We start from the raw sequence: 17,221 nt of genomic DNA on the forward strand, positions 1-17,221 counted from the left end.
TATAATATTTCTCTATATTTTCCTGTGAATATGCTTGAAATCTATAGTGGAAAACAGATACATAAAATACCCATCGATTAGATTACTTTGGTTTTGTATTTTTTTTTTTTAAAACACACACAGAATAGGAAATAAAATAAAATAAGAAGAAAAGAAAACTTAGAAGAATGGTAATGGTAGCATGAATACAAAATTTAGAGAACAAGGGTACAAATGCTTAAGTATCATCACGTACCAAAAACACATAGGGTTCAATGAATTTTACTTGAAGAACAAATGAGATAATAATAATAATAATAATAATAATAATAATAATAATAATTATAACAAAAAAAATGGTGTTTTTTTGGTTAGTGTGCACCTTGACGAGTTCGAGCTCTCCACCTTCCACCACATCCCAGATTCAGTGATACCTCACATCAATATTCTTAGTGCGGGAGTGATAGGTTGAATTCTTCGCAACATAGATTGCGCTTTGATTGTCACAACCCAACTCGTACTTGTCTTGATTATGGCCGAGTTCCATGAGGAACTTCTTCATCCACAACATCTCTTTGCTTGCCTCAGTAGCGGCAATGTACTCAGCCTCAGTTGTCGATAGTGCAACACATTTCTAAAGTCTTGATTACCAAGAGATAGCTCATACGACAAATCTCATCAAATATCCTGTAGTCGACTTCCTCGAGTCGGTGTCTCCCCCTAAATTAGAATCCGAGTAGCCTTGCAACTCGGCTTTTCCTTCTCCAAATCGGAGACATAAGTTGGTCGTACCTCGGAAGTACTTAAAGATCCACTTCACTACTTCCCAGTGCTCTTTGTCGGGGTTTGACAAATACCGGCTTACCATTCCAACAGCATACGCCAAGTCGGGTCTAGTGCAAACCATTGCATACATCAAGCTTCCGATAGCGGATTGGTACGGGACCTTCATCATCTCATCTTTGTCTTCATCAGATCTTGGACATTGCTTCTGGTTCAGCTTTATGTGTCCGGCATGAGGGGTGCTCACTGTTTTGGCTTTGTCCATGTTGAATCTCTTCAGAATCTTCTCAATATATTTCTCTTGACTCAGCCATAGTAGCTTCTTATTTCTATCTCGGATAATCTTGATTCCGAGTATCTACTTTGCAGGGCCGAGGTCTTTCATTGCGAAGGACGAGATCAACGCCTTTTTTAGGGCGTCTATCCTCGATTTGTCTTTCCCTACAATAAGCATGTTGTCAACATATAACAACAAGATCAAAAAATCTACGGCCTCATACCTCTTCAAAAATACGCAGTGGTCAGCATCTGTCTTTTCAATCTTATGATCAGTCATGAATGATTCAAATTTCTTGTACCACTGCTGAGGTGCTTGCTTCAAGCCATAGAGGCTCTTCTTCAACCGACATACCAAGTCTTCTTGGTCTGGAGCTCGGAATCCTTCAGGTTGCTCCATATATATATTTCTTCTTCTAAATCATCGTGAATAAATGTCGTCTTCACATCCATTTGTTCTACCTCGAGGTCCATCGAAGCTGCCATGACTAACACGGTTCGGACCGAGGTTATTTTCACCACAGGAGAAAAAAATCTCCTCAAAGTCTACTCCTTTCTTCTGATTGCATCCTTTCACTACAATCCAGGCTTTGTATCTCGGCTTTTGCCCGTTCTCTTCATTCTTAATCTTATAGACCCATTTATTTTTCAAATCTCGTCTTCCTTTAGGCAATTCAGTTAGCTCATAAGTCTGATTCTCGTGAAGAGACTTCATCTCGTCTTGCATTGCCTTTTTCCATTCTTCTTTCTCTGAGCTTATCACTGCCTCATCATAACTCTGAGGCTCACCGTCTTCAGCAACAACGGTGTATTCATCAGATGAGTATCTTGTAGAGGGTCTTCTTTCTCGAGTTGGATATCTCAGTTGTTCTTCAGCTTGAGGACCCGGTTCATCATTCTCATCCCGGATCTCATCATCAACTCGGACCTCAGTGTCTTGGTCATCTTCAGCTTGTTGCTGATCATCATTTTCTTCATTTTCTTGATTTTCTCCCCCTGCTCGGACAGGAGGGTTGGGATCTTCACGTCTGACAGTAACTCGGACTTTGGGCTTCGAGATGTCATGAATGTTCTCATCTTCATGAAAGATCACATCTCGACTTCTCACTATCTTCTTGTTGATTGGATCCCAAAGTTGGAACCCGAACTCACATCTCGGCAAACCAAGATAGATGCATTCTTTTGTCTTCGCATCAAGTTTTTCCCTTTCATCTTTAGGGATATGCATGAAAGCTCGTTATCTAAACACTTTTAATTGATTATAGGCCGCTTTCCGACCTGTCCAGACTTCTTCTGGAATTTCTCCTTCAAGTGGCCGTGATGGTGAGAGCTTGATCAAGTCAACAGTTGTTTTGACGGATTCTCCTCAGAATGATTTCGGCAATCCGGCATTGGATAACATGCTTCAGACCTTATCTTCAATAGTTTTGTTCATCTGCTCAGCCAGTCCATTCAGCTGAAGTGTCTTGGAGGGCGTATTCTCTGGTCGAATCCCGGCCGCTCTGCAGTATGCATCAAATGGGCCGCAATACTCACCACCATTATTAGATCGGACCATCTTCAATTTCTTGCCAGTCTCCCTTTCAACCATAGCATGGAATTCTTTAAAGGATTGGAGTACCTGATCTTTAGACTTCAACAAATATACCCACACTTTGCGGGAGTGGTCATCAATAAATGAAACACAGTACTGAGCTCCTCCAAGAGATCTTTCCGACATGGAGCAAACATCAGTATGGATGAGGTCAAGAATATTCCTGCGTCGTCTTGGTTGATCCGGTCTCACAAAAGAAACTCGGTGTTGCTTTCCAGCTAGGCAGTGCGTGCAACTCTCCAACGCTTGGCCTTTCAACCCGGTCAATAATCCTTTCCTGTTTAGGATCTGGAGCCCTTTCTCGCTCATGTGGCCGAGGCGCTTGTACCATAGCTCCAAGCTAGGTTCATCTCGAACATAATTGGCTTCTCCGCCATTGATATTTCCTTGCATCACGTACAACGAGCCTTCTTTCTTACCTCGGGCCACGACCAAGTTTCCCTTGGCCAGCTTCCATCTCACACTACCGAAGTAGTTTACTAACCCGACATCATCAAGTTTGCCTACCGAGATTAGGTTCAAACGCATATCAGGAACCGGCATCCGACATCCGTGGTCAGAGTTACATCACCGACACCAACAATCTTGCTGGTCACTTGATTTCCCATATTCACGACTCCAAAATCACCACCTCGGTAAGAGGAGAAAAAACCTTTGTGTGGAGTAACGTGGAAGGAGGCACCAGAGTCAACAATCCAGGTGCAGTCATCATATGCAACTTTCAAATAATTATCCTCACCAAAGAGGAATATCTCGGCATCCGGGTTGGCAGCCACCGCAGTGGTGCTCTTGTTTTTCCTCTTCTTGGGAATAATCTGATCCGGCTTCACAGAGCCGTTCTTCTCATCATTCTGCAGGGTCCAGCAGTCTGGCTTCTTATGGCCTGTCTTTCCACAGTAAAAGTACTTTAACTCATATTTCGGCTTTGACCGACCTCTGGACTTTTCTCGTCTGTCACGACCTCTATCCCTGCTTTTGCTTCTACCCCGGGAGTCAGATTTCCCTTTGTTCTCAACAACGTTGGCCTCAGACGTGCTCGAAACACCTCGTTCTCTTCTCCTGTCTTCTTTGCTCAGGAGGCAGTCTGTCACGACATCCATCTTCAACTTTCCTTCTGGAGTTGAATTACTCAAAGTCACCACCAGAATATATTTCCTAATCGTGGCTACCGCCTTCCGACTCAGGATCTCCCACTCCTTATCAGTTTCGCCTGCCGGTCTCTCATCAAGGATAATGGGCTTATGTAAATCTTTGCAGTAGAGATGATCTTCCATCATCGATCTCCAATAGGTGAAATTATCTGCGGTCAACTTGAACATGTCTCCATCATTGGTTATGCCACTGGTCTCCATCTCGTCTCCCTCAGAACCCGTCGAACTCGGGCTCTGATACCACTGTTGGGAACTCGGTTCCCTCAGATCGACTCAGGGGCTTTGTGCGGAAGTCAATCAACAAGATCCTGATCTCGGATCTCGGCAATACCTCGACCAGAACTTCACCAGGTCGGGCAGCGCATCGGAAATATCAAAACGAAAAACACAAAACAGGAGAGAGAGAAGAAGAACACAACCAGATTTAACGTGGGAAAACCTTCTTCAATGAAGAAGTAAAAACCCACGGGACCTAGTCCAGATCAAAAAATCCACTATGAAAATAACGGTTACAAATAATCAAGAGTAAACACCATTTTTGGTCCCTAACAAAAAACACGTTCCCCACTTTAGTCCTTTACAAAAATAAATTAGTCAGTCAGTCCCTAACAAATTCAAAGTGGACCAATTTTAGTCTTTTTGAGGGACTAATATGGGTCTTTTTTGAATTTGTGAGGGACCACGATTTAAACTAAATGGGTCCACTTTGAATTTGTTAGGAACTAACTGACTAATTTATTTTTGTATGGGACTAAAGTGGGGACTGTGTTTTTTGTTAGGGACTAAAAATGGTATTTACTCAATAATCAAATACACCAATGTGGTGGTCAACTCAACCTCTCCAACAATGGTGATAATCAAACTACCCTAGAGATGTTTCACTCAAACTCTCTCTAGAGATCTCTCTAATGCAAAGCATAAAGCTTTGCTCAAACAATCAAATAATTATCTCTCAAATTTTCTCTCTAATCTCTTCTAACATCTGACTTAGCCTCCACCCTCAACTAATGAATATATAGAGGAGGTGAAATTTAGAGTTAGGGTTTTTAGGCAATATGTTATTAATTATTTCTTAAAGAAATTTTACTTATATGTATAAAATTTCCATGTTTTTTAAAAACAACCACATCTAAATATTTAATTCCTAAATTTTCAATTTCTTTTTCAAGATATTGATGAGGAAAGTAAAGAAAATGACAAAGAAAAGACCCTCTGAATTTGTTTTCATTTACTTTGCGATGGTTTCAATTTAGGTTTTCTAAAGTTAAAAAGAGAAATTAAAAAACTGTCACAACTTTCAAAAGGAACACCTAAAAGAAAAGTGTAAAATAAATCGCCACTTTGGGCTACATTGGAAAAGCCTTGTTTTGAAAGCCCAAACCCAATTGTGGCTCTTTTCTTCTTCTAAGCCCATCACGAAAATGCTCCTTTTTACGTAACACGACACCGTTTGTTGCACAGCTCTGGGAGTATTGGATAGAGTGGAAGAAGAAGAAGACGAGAAGAACAAAGAAGGTAAAGGTGCCCTCAAATAATCCTCTCTAACGGTAATGGTTTCTTTCATCCTTCAATTTACACTATGCTTCTTCGGACTTTTCATTTTGTTATATAGATTATAGTCTTCACGTGAGTTGATGCGGTTGATTCGTTTCTGTGTTTGTGAATTTTGTTGTTGGATACTAATCTATGTTTTAAGCCTTTAATTTTCGATAATAAGTGTGTTTTTAGCTTAGACACAAAATTTTCTGATGAAATTTTAACATAAAAGGATGCATTCTGGTTTGAACTGTTACGAGGGGATTGTGCAAGTGGAAGGGATTCTATTGGGATTTAGGTTCGATTATTTCAATTTCAGACTCATTTGAACCCCTAATTAGCTATTACTTTTCTTTCAGTCTGAAAAAAAAAAAAAACAAAAAAAATTTGGGGCTGTGTAATGATTATTTTCCACTCTTTTTTTTTTTTATTTTCTTTTTTGAGTTTTTGGTTATTGGAGTTGTCAATTTGTTAAGGATGGCCGGGATTTTGTTTGGAAATTGTTGAAGAAACTAATGCTCAGAGATATGTGATTGTGTCTGTTGTTGTAGGGATCAGGTGGTGGTGTGTTAGTACTGTAACCTATTTTAATATTTTCAGTTTAAGCAATCTGACTTGAAGTCTGATTATATGAAATGCTAGAGTGTAATGGTTGAATTTTGGGGTAGCTGATTTGCTTGGCAAAAATGAATACCGTTCAAGTTACTGCAACATGCCAACCTGGGATTTATGTGAAAAATGTATCTCAGTTGCACCAGCTTCATTCTAAACCATATGTTTTACCAATGAGTATCAATACTTGCTCTCGTATTCCGATGAGTGGAAGAGCAAAACCATCATCTGGCTTGGAATGTAGGCCCATTTCAAAATCTCGTAAACCTCTCCATATTTGCTTGGCTGGTGGAAAAGGAATGATGAGCAATGATGATGAGGTATTGCTCCTTCTTTTAAGTTACAATTGAGTATGTTATCATGTTGTGAATATTTATGGTAAGCATGCTTATAATGCTTTTATGAAATGATGAAGTGTAATGTATGAAATTTAGGGTACTTGATCTTTTTGATAAAGATAAACCCTTTCAGGTTACTGTACCTGAGATTGATGTCAAATATATCTCAGTTGCACCATCTTCTTTATAGACTATGTGCGTTTAGAAGGAAGATGGTGTATCTGAAAAATATTGCTTAATGTTCAATTTTCAAAGATCATTTTAAATTTGGCTACAATATGCATTATGCAACGTTCCTTTCAGCATATATTTGTGTGCTTTACCCCTTACCTTTTTTATTATAGATTTTTAGCAATTTATCCCCCTTAAAACTAGACAAAAATTTAGTTGTTTGTTTGCTCGTTTTGCTCTTGAACTCATTGTCTGCTGGTTTTTGGTTGATGCTCCTGAGTTATTAATAGTCAAATAATGGATTAACAATAAGAACAATCTGCTATCTTAGTTAAAGGAGCATGTGTTAAGAAATACTGCCGTGTGAAGGTTAAAGGGGATAAATTGCTACAATAAGGAACCAAGGGTATACAACCTGAACCTAAGCTGGAACATGTATTGTGTCTTACTGAAAATTCTCTTGGCAGCAGCCCAAACAGTTAGAATAGAATAGAATAGAAGCTGCCCCTTTCTTTTCAATTCAACTCAAGCCCAAAAGATTGTCACTAACTCCTTTCTATCATGAATCTTTGTCAAGTAGAGGATAACTAATATTTTAATTATATATATATATATATATACTGGTTTGGATATTCCTATATTTTCACTAACATTATAAATGTAATTAGATTTCCCCATGGAAAGCTATGGAGAAAGCTATGGAAAAATTTAAGGGACAACCAATAGAGGATGTGTTACGGGAGCAAATTGGAAAAGGTGAGTACTATGACAATGGTGGCAGGGGAGCAAAACCACCAGGTGGTGGCAGCGGTGGTGGCGGCGGTCCTGATGGCCCTGGTGGACCGGAAGATGAAAACTTTGCTGAGACGTTCGATGAGAATCTCCAAGTGGCTTTAGCAACCCTTGGCTTTATATTTCTGGTATAAATAAATAACTCATCTTCATTCACTCATAACTCTCGAACATTCTTTTTTTTTTTTTGTGAAATTGTGAATTGTGAAAACTGAAAGGAGAAAGGTTTAAGCGGAAGTAGCTTAGTAAAAAATGATCATAGTTGTGTGTGTGATTAATGGAAGAAGACTTCCAAGTTAAACTGCTTTAATATAATTTAAATTACTGATATTAGTAGCTAACTGAGTTTATAGGATATATGCCATTCTTCATTTCTTAATGTTGAAGCTCTACATATTTTCCAGTACATTTATATCCTCACTGGCGAGGAATTTACGAAGCTAGCTAGAGACTATATCAAGTATGTTTTTGGTGGAAGTCAGAGTGTTAGACTGAAGAGTGCTATGTCAAAATGGGAACAATTTTCCGAGATGACAGAGACGGAAGAGGATGATGAGTATTGGTTGGAAGAAGCCATTATGGATACCCCAACATGGTGGTACAACCCTGACGATTACTATACCGCCGTAAATAATTATTTGAAATCAAATCCAGATGAATCAGATTCAGATTTCTAGACTCTGTAGCATCCTATTTTGCTGTCGCTTACATATGTTTTTCCCTCAAGGTTAATGAAGCTTTCTTGACATTGTATGATCCTGTTTTCAATGGATTGCCCTTCCATGCATTTGTTTTTCTCAATATAAATGGAGCCAGGAAATCAATTCGGCTATTTTACATGAACTAAAATTGTTTCTCCATAATCATTTGGAGCCCATTTATAATCATTCTTTGTTGCTAGATTTTTCATGTTAAAACCACTAGGCTAAGTACTTGCATGACAGCACAAAGCACATGAATGAACTGGTAAAAGTTGTTCTAGTTTACTTTGCCGCTTTTTGTATTGGATTATCCGAATAACTGATTAACTGACCAAGAAATCTTTTTTAAAAAGGAAAAGAAAAGGAAGTTACTTGCTCGACTGTTATAAACCGAATAAGTTGCATTAATTTGCGCTATTTAGATCAATTGAGTATTCATACGTCCAAATGCTGGACGAGAAAATTATTCAATACTTGTTGAATGGGTACCATGAAATTTCATTATTTTTGGTGCGGATTAGATTCCTTCTGGAATTGCGCTAGGAATTGAAGTATTTATTGTACATAAGTGGGCCAAGTATTTTAGGTATGATTTAGCAGGATCTTGATTTCTTTGTATGCTAATGACAACTTTAAAATATTGACATCATCGCTCGACTTTGAGCAAGGTTCTGCATTTTGGATATCTCAATAATTTCGGCCAGTGATGTTTTGTCCTTTTAGTACAAGGTACTGAGGTAATAGTAACTTAGCCTTCTTACTGAAAATGCATATGCAAACCAAAGAGTTCAGGTGGAATACTTTGAGAAGAACCCAAGGTACAAGCAAACACATCCTTATGATTCTGCCATTCGTGCACCAAAAGCCGTCCCCACTGGTATTTTTCTTGGTGGAAAAGTGTGATAAAAAGAGTAAATAGATACAGGAATTTCTTAACGGAGTGATTTAGAGCAAAAGTGAAATAAATTACAAAATAAAAAATATTAAATAAACAAGTACTCCATTTGCAATTAATGTTATTAAAATCAAATCATGACTTCGACCGAAAATTGAGTCACCAACCAGGCTGAACCAGTACTAAACCGATATAAATTTTTTTCGTTGAATTGATTTTTGAAAATTATTGTAAAATATATGTCCACAAATACATTTTTAGGATCGGGACTTGAAAAAATGTATATAACCTTAACTACTATATCATAGTATTATAAATGTTATATTTATTATATATTCCTTTATAAATTCAATTCAAACCGTTTAACTCGTGAGACACCGATTAAATTAGTAACTTAGTAATCCAATATCCATATACTTTTAAGAGTAAATATCCTTTTTAATCTTTAACAAATTTATCGATATCTGCTTTAGTTCCTAATAAATAAAAAAGTTATTCGTGATCTCTAAAAAATTCAAATTAAATTTATTTATTTGAAATTGTGATCCCTCATAAATCAAAAAAGACCCATATTAATCTCTAAAAAAAACTAAAATGTATTTACTCCAAGCTTTAAGACATTTCTTAGAAAGACATATTAGGCTAATCTTGCCGACCTTACACGCTGGGTCCCCCATTTTGTAGTGTTATCGGAAATCGAGGTCGATCTTTTACCCCACTTACAAGTGACAACTGACACATTCAATCTAAAATAAGGTGAATCGAACTGATTTCATAATCCTACTTTTCATCCTTTAATTTCACTATTCAATTTTCCATCTACGTAGCAAGAAAATTTTCGGTGGTTCCACGTCACCATTTAGTAAGTGGTATGGATCAATTAAAATTATATAATTAATGAGAAGAGAAAAGAGAGAAAAAATAAAAAATAATTTTTTATCTAAATATCACCTCTAGAATAAAAAGACCACATGAAATCTGAAGCATCAAAAAACCCACACGTGTATTGTCTAAGAGTTTGACCCCTTCTAGACGTTAATCACCACTGGCCTTTTAATCAAAAACCCAAAAACATAACTAAGAAGTTCTTTCAAAAAGAAAACTAAAAAACGAACTTAATTAAGCATAATAGTTCCACCTCGAATATACTTTTGTTCAGTCATTATTGACCCTTTTATGCCCTTTTTTTTCTTCTTTTTTTTTTCTTTAAAAATAAATAAATAGAGAGACGTCAATGAAAAATCCAACTGGCTTAAGTGGCGGTGGTTGACCCATACGCATTCATGATAACTTTTTATAGGTTGCAAGCAACAACTCAACATTATTGAATTTTATGATGCTGAATATTGCATCGCTGAATTGCATCTAAAACTCAATTTTGATATAGACCCAGAACCCTCTCCTTATCCACCAATTCATTCCCTTTTTTTTCTTTTTAAGAAAGGGTTATATGTATATTATGTTCTAGGAAAATGGTTATCTCATGTTATAGAAATAAAATTACAAGTGGGACCCACATGTAAGAGGAGAGAGAGAAAAATAAATGTGGGACTCACCTCCACTTTGTGTGTATAGGAAGCTTGTTTGTCTTATGCAACATAAGATAAATATAACCCTTTAAGAAATTATGGGCAAACGTAAGAATAATCATAGCAGGAAAGATCCTAGAAAGTTGTTACTCTTCTTTGGTACATAAAATTTAAGGGATAAAAGTTTCTTGCTTTATCTCCAACTCTCACATCGTGCGGCTCCTTTTTTATTTTTAAAAAATCAGTAGGCCAATGCTAATTGTTTCTATTGCATGAAATACCCAATCTCCTATAACAGGAAACTAATATTCTCCAAAATTTATTAATATATTTGATAAAATAAAGGGCAAAATAAAAAAAAGAGAAAAGCAATGCTTGCAAATTTGGCAGCAAATTACCAAAGGAAGATTTCTATTATTCAACAAATTGGAATCACAAATTAACAAGGAATAACGGAACATGTTAAACACTAATTACCCCCTTACCTTATGTAAGATCTTGGTATTCTTAACTATAACCATAATCCATGAAAATTCTTGTACAACCTTATGATCAATACCTGAATGGTTTCAATTACTTTTCTTCACAAGCTAATCACCAAAAGGCCAGCAGGCTCAAGAAGCAAGCAAAAAGTGGCAAGAACGTGGCGAAATTCCGGTGGCTAGCTCCACTGAAATTCTCATCAACGGGATACAAGTTTCCTGGAGGCCCAGTTATGTATATGTAAGATGATGGAGGTGGTGGAGGGCAATACCCTGATGGTGGTTTCTTTGGTGAAGGTGGCGGTGGTGAAGGGTATATTAGTAACGGTGGCGGTGGTGATTGGTACACTACTGGCGGTGGTGGTGATGACGACGGTGGCGGTGGCGATAGATACACTATTTCTGGTGTTGGTGGTGGTGAGGTGTAACCACATGGTATGCACTTCTCTTCACCGTTTGTGGTAGGTACTGTGGTTTCATCAAGCTTTCTTGATTCCACACCACCTTTGATTGGAGCAGTGACACAAAAAAGCACAAGGATCAAATTGAGGATCATTGGTGCTTTACTTTGATGACTTTTTATTGACATGGGGGGTGCTGATTTTGATGGGGATGAGGATGTGTGATATATGTTATATATGTGGGTGTTAAATAAAGTTTTTTGTGTGAAAGATTGAAGAGTTTGGATAGGAGAGGATTAGATGAAGAAGAACAAGGGGATGGTGGTAAAGGATTTCTTACGTTATTAGGCACATGAAAAAATGTAAACTATGGGCAATAGAGCCTTTGGTGTTGGGGGTAATTAATTGGAGTGAGGGAGACTTGTTGCACTTATGGTCCTTTCTAGGAAGGGGTCTATCTTGTGGAATATAAACTCCCATTAGCATGTGGCTAGTGTATACTGTGGGCTCCACCACACTATAAATCCATAAGAACTCAATTATTAACAATTAATAATTAATCTAGGCCACTTTTGATGGTTGAATTTTTGCACAATTAGGTTTAGTCTTTGATCAAATTATATCCTCATCTTCTATTTGAATAACTTTTGAGGTCAAATTATGCACATGAAGGTTTCATATTATAGTCCAGTTTCTTTGTTTGATTTTAGTGCAGCTTGAAGTTGCAAAATTTTGGAGCAAACAAATAGCAGCAGAGTCATTAGCGACAGCTACGCCACGGATGATAAAGCAATTCCTTTTCTTTGTGAAAACGGAATTTTTGAAATTTTCTTTTGCATATTCTATTTTTGTGAAGCTTTCCACATGACAAAACCTTCTATGGTAGGTATTCTGCATGTTACCACATGATTTTTGGACAAAAAAATATTAGCCAATCACTGACCATAGTATTCTAAAATTCAAGAACTTTTCGTAATCTTTCATTTTAAAATACATTGCATAACTTTTCATAGAATTCTACGGTATATTATACGTTGGCACCAATTAAATATAAAATAGTCAACATGGATATAAATAAAGCACAAAAAAAAGAAAGAGATAATGACTGGGGATAAGGTTTTAGCAAGTCACAAACGCATCAAACTTTGTCCACATATGTTTGATTCTACACCATAGAATTGACTCGTAAGACGCATGCTAATTGTTATAATTGAACAAACACACGTTGAGCAACCTCATTGTAGGACTCATCCCTTGCCATGTCTTATTTTCAATCCCAATCAATGGGGGCAATTGGTCATTATCTACTATTGAAACTTTTTGAGTCATCGAAGTCACACTCCACTAGCTTATTGCGTTTTTCCGACTCTTATGTCGATGGGATCTGCTTACATGATTATTATCCCTTCACTCCTCTTTTCTCACAATTTTTTAGAGCCTAGGACAGGTGTGTGATCATACAAATCAGAAGACTCGGATATCCATTTTAAGAAAATAAAAAATTTATTGATGAAGTTTATGTTAAAATTTATATGAAAATTTCATGTCTAATTTTTTACTTTTACTTGAAGAGAATACTAAACTAACTTTAATGTATACAAAAAAACTAACTTTATAAGATATGTTGGACGGCAACAACTCTACTATAAAAATGCAATTCAAACTCAATATTTGAATAATATAAACAACTTACCTACCCTTAAGTTAACTCATTTAGTGTATATAACAGTTTTTTTTTAAAATTTCCGGATTATAATAGTCTTTTTTATTATAATTTTTTAATTCAAAAAAATTGTTTTGAGAATATAGAAATATTAAAATTATATATATATATATATATATATATATATATATATATATATATATATATCCCATTTGGTTTATAATATTAATAATGGGTTTTATAAGAGTTATGTTGTAGGAAAAATGATTGTGTTATGTTATAGAGATTCGTTTTGCGTGCCGGAGTTTTTTTTTTTTTTTTGCTGCGGGTCCCACAAAATGTTGTGTGTGTAGGAAAATTTTTGTGGTCATGTTAAATGATAGATGATACATTAATAATATAGGAGTTGCTTCATGATTTATATAGCAGCCAGCAGAGCAGGAGCACCGACCGTCCCATTTTCGTGAGGCATCTTTCTCGAATCCCCTTTTGATATTGTGGTACAACTTATAATTAAGAGATAGCACTTGGAAGATTCATTTGATTTGCGAAGGATCATCCACTCTGTACAATACTAAAACTTTAGACTAAAAATGATTAATCAATATCCACATAAATATTGTATTAGAATAAGGGTACCCTGCCACACTCGCCACTATTGGTTTGTTTTCTAAACAAATTAAAAAGTTCCCTATAACGAAGGCCACAATATGCATTTTGGCGTACACTTCACTAATTTTTTTACTTAAATATTACGCGAATAGTGTTATTTCTCAATCTGGCACGGGGACAAGTTCGCTACCCGGTGTAGCGAACTCGGTTTGCGACGTGTCATATTTCTAGTGGATAACAAGTACCAAGTTAAAAAAAAAAAAGGGTGTGAAGTTCCCTACATTGGGTAACGAACTTGGTTTAACTTGAACCAAGTTCGCTGTCCCGTGTAGCGAACTTGGTGTCCACTAGAAACGTGACACGTCAGTAAACCGAGTTCGCTACACCAGGTAGTGAACTTGCCCCGTGGCAAATTAGAAAATAACACTATTCACGTGACATTTAGGTAAAAAAATTGGTGAACATTAACATTTTTGATAAGTGTTCTTACTTTTTGAGTTGTTGGTGATGGTATCAGAGCACGCAATGGAATATTAAGTGCCCAAAAAACAACCAACCAAAGTCAATTCCAATAACAGTAGAAGTAATAAGGAGCAGAACATTGAAATAGGACACTGACATTTTTTAAAGTGGGACTAGTCACTAGTGTACCCAGTTTATACAACACTCACTTACATTGAAAAATGAACAAAGTGCTAATTTCCTTGATTGTTGTAGTGTTGTGTTCTCTGTAAGCCAAAGATTAATGAGAGTTTAAACTTTTTGTGTGTGGATCTGTTGGACTCAAGATGTTCAGAGGGTGTTGATTCTAAGTTGTCTTCTTTTATGGACCCGCACAATGGACCCCCCACATTGGGCGCATGGTCCAGCATAGATTCATGTCACTACACAACACACACATCACCCTTTTTAACAAAGGATATACAAGATCCAACATCAACCTTTGACTGAACAGAATCAAACATCTTCTAACCAAATATCATGTTTTCTCAAGGGTCCAAGTTCTATTTTGTTTTAAACTCACATATTGATCTGGCAGCAACCACGGTTTCATGCGTAACTCTAGCTGTACATGTTGGACTTGAGCAACGCTTGTTTTGTTTGAAAGCTGACATATAAAGCTTTAGAATGAAATAAGTTTTAGATTCAGGTTCCTCATCATTTAACACCAGTTTCATTCCAAATTCCAACCCCTTTTCTGCATTATTCCCTTTCTGACATTTGTTGTCCTTTTAATCATAACTTGAGTTATACGTCTCAAAATCAAACACGTTTATTTTCAGTGAAAGCTAATTTGTAAGTCTTTGTCCTGTTGAACATTCAGATTTCAATTCATTGTATGAAAATATCAGTCTGCATTTATATTAGAGCCATTTTTCTGCATAACCCCCAGATAGGATTCCATTGCTTTTCGATTCATTTTTGAAGCTATACTATACGTACGTTTCTCCATGATTTCTGTTCAAATTTTAAAGCTGAATTAGGTGTAACCTTGTCCCTCTAGCTTGCTATGGTAATCTTGTTGAGTCTACATACATTATTAAAACTTATGATGGATTTGAACTCTCAGACTAAAGTGTTGTTGGTTGTGAGAGCTACTAATGCAGCTAGATAGCTAAGAATTTCATCAAGGTTGCATAGGGATCTAGCAAAGGCACACAACCATCATTTCCTTCCTTTAGCAGCGCACTGTGAAGTAGGTAACCCTGTGATTGGAGGCTCTTTACCTGTATCAATTTATCGTGTTTCCTTTGCATGCCTAATGATCAAGTTTATGATCATCCCCTTTTAAGTAGTTGCACATTGTTGGTTCTGTATACATATGTAAATAGTAAAAGCTGGATGATTGTACCTTAGTTGTTTGTTATCATGTGTGTATAAATGTAACGTAAATAATGATATGGATGATAATTATTTTGGTTTAGAACGTAGTTAAATGTTAAATTTGGTTCTGTTCATACAAAATAACCAATTAAATGACAAATTTATATTTTGATGTTTGTCTGTCTTATTATGACTTTTATATCAGAAATTGCATGTAGAGCTCTTAAGATCTGTAAGGGACAATATATAAAATTTTGTACCAAAATTAACAACCATAGCTTGGTAGCAAGTTTGGTGTGTGATAAACCTTTAGTTTATCTTATTTTATAGACTAAAATTACATGAATTATCAAATTAAATAAGTGAAATCTAGGGTTTATTGACACAAAATCATGAACTTTATGAATTATGAATTAAATAATATATATTTTCTATTTTGAAGGAATTTGATGATAAATGGAGTCAAAAATGAAGATTGGATAGATGGAGATCAAAACTAGAAGATATGAGAATCTATCTAAAGAAAATTTAGAAAAATCAAGTTATTGAAGAGGAGGCTTAAGCCCCCATTTCAAAGCTTAAGCCTCCCAAATACTCCAAAATCGCAAAAAGCCACTTTCTGAGGGCGCTTAAGCCCCCAAATTCAGGCTTAAGCTCGCTCCCAGGTAAAAGTTTCTCTTCGAAGAAGGTGCTTAAGCCCCCAAATTCAGGCTTAAGCGCCCACATACAAATCTGCACTACTGTCCCAAGAGGCTTAAGCCCTCAAATTCAGGCTTAAGCGCCCCGAAAGACCCAACTTAGGCCCACTTGAAGTATCCACTAGGACACAAATTATTTGCCCTTAAAAACATATTTTGGGGCAGAATCAATCACTTTTAGACATTCTTGAAGAGTTCTTGGTACTCGGAGGCATAGGGAACGCGGAGAAACACCCAGTTCATGTTCGTGAGCGGCAGAGACGGATCAAAATCAAGCTTGCACTGGAGATATTGAAGATTCACCAATCAACTATGGAGTTTGGGGAAGCTTTTATATTTTCTTTTGTTCTTAATCTTGCTATGTCTGGCTAAATCTTTAGGTAGTTAGGGTTAGATGGAATTCAATTTCTTTATTATGTTTTGAACAATTCTTTATGTTAATTTTTCTTTTTATCATGAATGAAATTATCTTTTCTTAATGCTTTATATGAGCTTGAATCTTATATATTGATCTTAGGTAAATGCATGACAATAAGAATGTTGGTGGATGATCTGTATATGATAATTTCATCGTAAGCTTTATGATTCTAGGGATAGACATTCTTGAATTTAATGCTTACTTTCTTGGGAAATAACCAGGGAACTAGGGTTCTTGCAAGATTGTAAAAATTTAGGGTAACAAGGGATTGAGCTCTTTTTTTTTGGAGTTACCCAACCCTAATTACCTCTTTGAGGCGAGTTGGCTCCCTCCGGTATCCCCACAAGCTTCGACTCTTTGAGCCGGCTATGAGACTAATCCGGAGTGCGGGGGTCAGTAATGGCTAAAGGTTCAGCCCCCTCCCCAAGAATGCATTCAGCGGGAATCGAACACATGTCCAACCCCACTAACTCAGCGCCAAGGAACCAACTGAGCTGCACCCATTGGGTCAAGGGATTGAGCTCTAATTATATAAGAAAGAATCGATTAGATTGATATTAAGGATGATTAACTTAAAGAAGGAATTCAAACATAATCGAGAGATTGAAGGAAATCGAAACCCTAGCTACATTTAATTTCTATTAGTTAATTCAAATCTTTAAATTCTTATTTTTAATTCTTGCGATTAACTAGTTTTAATATTTTAAATTCCAATTCAAATCTTGTTCCAAATACAATTTTGATTGTCTAACTTAAGTTGCAATAG

The 17,221-nt window shown here is 36.4% G+C and overlaps 2 protein-coding genes across 4 annotated transcripts; one reads left to right on the forward strand and one right to left on the reverse strand.

Moving 5' to 3' along the window:
• The first annotated feature begins 5,227 nt into the window (after positions 1-5,227).
• Positions 5,228-8,068, forward strand: LOC133286356 (uncharacterized). 3 transcript variants are annotated; one of them, XM_061483760.1, is made up of 4 exons: positions 5,228-5,330; positions 5,962-6,251; positions 7,109-7,360; positions 7,637-8,067. In XM_061483760.1, exons 2-4 carry the CDS (start codon positions 6,006-6,008, stop codon positions 7,907-7,909), a joined length of 771 nt encoding a protein of 256 aa, XP_061339744.1. In that variant the 5' UTR covers positions 5,228-5,330; positions 5,962-6,005; the 3' UTR covers positions 7,910-8,067. The 3 variants fall into 3 exon arrangements, with proteins under 3 accessions (XP_061339744.1, XP_061339745.1, XP_061339743.1); XM_061483761.1 differs by having other exon boundaries at positions 5,231-5,298; positions 7,637-8,068; XM_061483759.1 differs by having other exon boundaries at positions 5,254-5,330; positions 5,871-6,251; positions 7,637-8,068.
• Positions 8,069-10,757: 2,689 nt separating this feature from the next.
• LOC133286357 (extensin-like) lies at positions 10,758-11,655 on the reverse strand. Its single transcript, XM_061483763.1, has one exon. The coding sequence runs from the start codon at positions 11,426-11,428 to the stop codon at positions 10,952-10,954; it is 477 nt and encodes a 158-aa protein (XP_061339747.1). The 5' UTR covers positions 11,429-11,655; the 3' UTR covers positions 10,758-10,951.
• Positions 11,656-17,221: the final 5,566 nt, after the last annotated feature.

Source organism: Gastrolobium bilobum, unplaced genomic scaffold (assembly GCF_033153095.1).
Source record: "Gastrolobium bilobum isolate Gb01-03AN ecotype WA unplaced genomic scaffold, APGP_CSIRO_Gbil_v1 utg27076, whole genome shotgun sequence".
Taxonomy (NCBI): Eukaryota; Viridiplantae; Streptophyta; class Magnoliopsida; order Fabales; family Fabaceae; genus Gastrolobium; species Gastrolobium bilobum.